General features: G+C 63.4%; 1 protein-coding gene across 1 annotated transcript; it reads left to right on the top strand.

Moving 5' to 3' along the window:
• Window positions 1-1,560: 1,560 nt before the first annotated feature.
• Window positions 1,561-4,092, top strand: FAM43B (family with sequence similarity 43 member B). Its single transcript, XM_079778409.1, has 2 exons — window positions 1,561-3,755; window positions 4,057-4,092. Exon 1 carries the CDS (start codon window positions 1,953-1,955, stop codon window positions 2,937-2,939), a length of 987 nt encoding a protein of 328 aa, XP_079634535.1. The 5' UTR covers window positions 1,561-1,952; the 3' UTR covers window positions 2,940-3,755; window positions 4,057-4,092.
• Window positions 4,093-4,360: the final 268 nt, after the last annotated feature.

Below are 4,360 nucleotides of genomic sequence, written 5' to 3'. Positions count from 1 at the left end.
ATTTTTACCATACCACAAGCACGGATTACTTTTATAATCAGCCAAAGGCAGTAAAGACATTTCCACATTGTAAATAAAATAAATTAAGGCTGCAATAGGCCAGAAATCTGTGAGGCCCCTCCAAAGCTAAGATTCTGTAATTCTAAGTAATTTCTTGTTCTTTATTTGCATGTCATTTTAGGAGCATGCAGAAATGCAGCCTTGTTGTGGATCTTTTGCTTTTATTCCCCTCAGGATTCTGAACTCAGCCACTCACTACTCCTGCCCTCTACCCGGAATGTTGCCCCCACTGGGAAGCACATCACTGCCCCCACTCTCCGAGGACTTGCTTCGGTCTGGCCAGGCCCAAAAGTCTAGGCTCATGTCTGACCTGAGGACTCCCCAGATGACCTGTTCTGGAGCCAAGGAAAGGGCTCAGGTGAGAGCCCCCTGTGGTAGCTCCTGGGCCCCCATCAGAGCAGACCTGGGAGTCTAGGGAGCTTGTGTCTTAAATCCTGAAAGGGGAGGCATGACCCCACACTCAGGGACAACTGTCTCTTTCCCAGCACATTAGAACCCCTCCCTAGAAAGAGCCCCCACGGGGCGGGGGATGGAAAATGCCCCATCCACAAGCAGCCTATGGATGCAGAAGAGTCAGGGCCCGCTCATGGGCCACACAAGCCTGAGTGGGCCCTAGTTCCACCTCCTAGCAGCCTTGTGATCTTGGCCAAGTCACTTAATTGACCTGGGCTGTCCCGAGGGTCAAATGGGACACCCAATGCAAACCCTCAGGGGTGCGGGGCGAGGCTGGACGAAGTCACCGTCAGTTTTCTCTTTTTAATCCTCTGGAGAACCCAGAGGCGGTCCTTTGGCCAGAAAGAAGGAGCTTTTCATCTGCTGTGCCCCCAGGCCCCCAAAATGCTCTGGAAGTTTCCTCCACCCTCAAAGGATGCCCTCCCTGCTTCGTGCCAAGCGAGGGGCACTAGCGGCCACTGGAGCAGTGACTGGGCCCCGCAGCTCAGACGGAGCGCCTGGCCCACGACCTTGGAAGAACCGGGGAGAGAGCTTCCCCAGGCGACAGTACTTTTCCACTGCACCGCTCCGGCCACCTCAGCTGGCTTTCTGCTGTGCAGACAGGAGGAAAGGGAGCCAGGCCGCCCCATCAGGAACCCACCCAAAACCACTCTGAGGCCTGGGGGTCAGGACACGCTGTGCTGAGCGGCAGGGGGAATCCTAGAAAGAGAGGAGGGGGTCGCTAGTGCGGCTCTGGGAGCCTGGAGACCACCGGGGAGGCCAGAGAAATCTGCATTGGCAAAGCCCTCCCTACGCTGCAGGCGGTTCCTACTCCTTACCCGCCCCTCCCACCCCCACCGCTCCAGTAATAATGATTAAATCCGCTCTAGCGCGCCTGTGCTGGGTCTCGGGCTGGGAGCAGCGCTAGCTTGCGAGGGGGAGGAGAGAGAGGAGGGCGAGGGGAGGGGACGAGAAAGCTAGTGGTCCCGCCCGGTGATGCAGGCAGCCCTGGGAGGTGGAGCCGCTAGCCTGAGGAGTCCCCACCGCAGTCGCGCTCCGTCTACCCCGCGGAGCAGCAGCCGCCAGCCCCAGCTGCGGAGCCCTCAGATTGAAGCTTCGGGGACCGCGGGATCCACCCTGCTCAGGCCTGGGGGCGCCTCCACCACGCCCAGCCCCTACCCCTCCCAGCTTCCCGGACGGCTGAGCGAGTCCCGGGGGAAGCCGCTCCCGGACGCTCGGCCACCGCCCGAGCATCTCGGCTGCCAGCCCGGCTGGGCACCGGGCATCTGCGAAGCCAGCCCTGTTTGGCACTGGCCATCTCCGGGCACCTACCGTCTCGGGCGCCGCCCAGCTTCTTTGGCGACTCCCGAGCCGTGGACTTGGCGCCCTCCCCGACCCCGGCCGCTGGGCAGGACGCCCGTGAGCTTCCGGCGACCCCAGCCCCTTCGGCCGCCGCCGCGATGCTGCCCTGGAGACGGAACAAATTCGTGCTGGTGGAGGATGAGGCCAAGTGCAAGGCGAAGAGCCTGAGCCCTGGGCTCACCTACACGTCGCTGCTCTCCAGCTTCCTACGCTCCTGCCCGGACCTGCTGCCCGACTGGCCGCTGGAGCGCCTGGGCCGCGTGTTCCGCAGCCGGCGGCAGAAAGTGGAGCTCAACAGGGAGGACCCGACCTACACCGTGTGGTACCTGGGCAACGCCGTCACCCTGCACGCCAAGGGCGAGGGCTGCACCGACGACGCCGTGAGCAAGATCTGGGCGCGCTGCGGGCCGGGCGGGGGCACCAAGATGAAGCTGACGCTGGGGCCACACGGCATCCGCATGCAGCCGTGCGAGCGCAGCGCCGCGGGGGGACCCGGGGGCCGCCGGCCGGCGCACACCTACCTGCTGCCGCGCATCACCTACTGCGCGGCGGACGGGCGCCACCCGCGCGTCTTCGCCTGGGTCTACCGCCACCAGGCGCGCCACAAGGCCGTGGTGCTGCGCTGCCACGCCGTGCTGCTGGCGCGGGCGCACAAGGCGCGCGCCCTGGCCCGCCTGCTCCGCCAGACCGCGCTGGCGGCCTTCAGCGACTTCAAGCGCCTGCAGCGCCAGAGCGACGCGCGCCACGTGCGCCAGCAGCACCTCCGCGCCGGGGGCGCCGCCGCCTCGGTGCCCCGCGCGCCGCTCCGCCGGCAGCTCAACGCCAAGTGCGCCTACCGGCCGCCCCCCGCCGAGCGCGGCCGTGGGGTGCCGCGCCTCAGCAGTATCCAGGAGGAGGACGAGGAGGAGGACCAGGACACGGAGGAGCGCCAGGAGGGGGCCCCCCAGCCCGAGCGGTCCGAGGTGCTCAGCCTGACCCGGGAGCTGAGGACGTGCAGCCTGCGGGGCGCCCCGGCGCCTCCGCCGCCCGCACAGCCCCGCCGCTGGAAGGCCGGCCTGAGGGAGCGGGCGGGCCAGGCGCGCTGAGAGCGGACCCGGCAGGACTCCCGGCCCCAGGCCCGGCCGGCCAGACACAGCCTCCAACCCCGGCCCTACCCGCTTGGCTCCTCCCTGGCCCCTGGCCCTTGCCTCCCTCGTGGTCTCCGTTGTCTGTTCTGCGCCTCATCCTGCCTCAGGGTGACGCCTGACTTGCCCTTGATTATTTGGGGACAAGTTGGGGGGAGGAGTAGCCAAGGTTCACCTGCCCCACCACACACACACACACCCAATCCGGAGTTTCTGGGCGCCCTCCATTGTGGAATTGCCTCCTACGCTTTACACCAAGTCTCTTTGATAGACCAAAAAAAAAAAAAAAAATCCTCTCAAGATAAAGGGGGAGAAGTTTCCAGAAACCCAGCCAGGGTGGCCTTGGACCTTGGCCAGGTGGAGGCAGTGGCCCTGCCCTTGGCAGTCTAGCCTTTCTCCCTGGGATGAGGACGACCCAGGTGAGGCGTTCTTGTAGGGGAAGAATAGTGACTCCGGGGATTGAGGCCAGCCCCAAGCCCCAAGATGGGAACTGAGTCTGCTGTCTACACAAAAGGAAAACTTCGCAGGCCCTATGCCCGGCCTCTCTACCCCCTGGAGAGCTTCTGGGACTTCACTGTTCCTCCTCTGGCGAAGACTGGGATGGTTCTACCAACCCAAACAACAGATGAGGCCGGTAACGGCTCTTTGCACCAAGCCTGTGCCCGCACCTGGCATCCCCACAGGACTCCTCATCCACCCCATCTCTCTGCAGACAGATGTGTGTGGTTCCCCACTAGGTGCCCCACAACCAGGACCAAGACAGGGCCTCCAGAGGAGGTAAGGAGAACCTTTGGCAGGGGGTTGGGGGACACTGGCCACCCAGAAAGTGGATGTAGGTGGGATGGCCCCAAGTGGAGGCTTGTCAGAGCAGGAGGGACCTGCCAGCAGCTGGGTTCTCAAAGCAGGGTGAGGAAGGAGGGTGCGTTTCCCCAGCAGAGGGAGTGGGCCCCTTGCCCAGGCGTCTGTCAACAAGGTCACAAAAAGCCCAAAGATCTATGTGTCACCAACGGATCGTTGTAAATAAAGTGGATTTGCTTTTTCAGCCGTGTCATCATTCCTGTGTTGTGTTTGATGCCAGGCCTGCTGGGGGTGAAAAGAGTCTCATCAGAACCCTAAAGGGAAGGAGAAGACCCCAGAAAGCGGCCCCTTTAGCAGCTGGGACCAACTCTCAGGGCCGGGAGGTAGGAGGGCTATGCCAGGAAGCTGTTCCCTGGATGTCAGGGAATGAGACGGCAGCAGGTCCTCGTCTGCAGATCACCTGTGTCAAGCCCTGGAGGAGTGCCCACTGCCTGTTTCAGCCTCCCAGAGTGCGTCCCCTCCTGGGTCCTCAGATGCAAGTGTCTCTGGGACATTGGGCAGGAAGAGAGCACTGGGCAGGGGGC

Source organism: Cnephaeus nilssonii (assembly GCF_951640355.1).
Source record: "Cnephaeus nilssonii genome assembly, chromosome: 7".
Taxonomy (NCBI): Eukaryota; Metazoa; Chordata; class Mammalia; order Chiroptera; family Vespertilionidae; genus Cnephaeus; species Cnephaeus nilssonii.
Note: the sequence above shows the minus strand (reverse complement) of the source record. Positions and strands in the feature narration are given on the sequence as shown.

Coding starts and splice junctions, on each gene's coding strand:
- FAM43B (XM_079778409.1), top strand. CDS start 1,953: ATGCTGCCCTGGAGACGGAACAAATTCGTGCTGGTGGAGGATGAGGCC.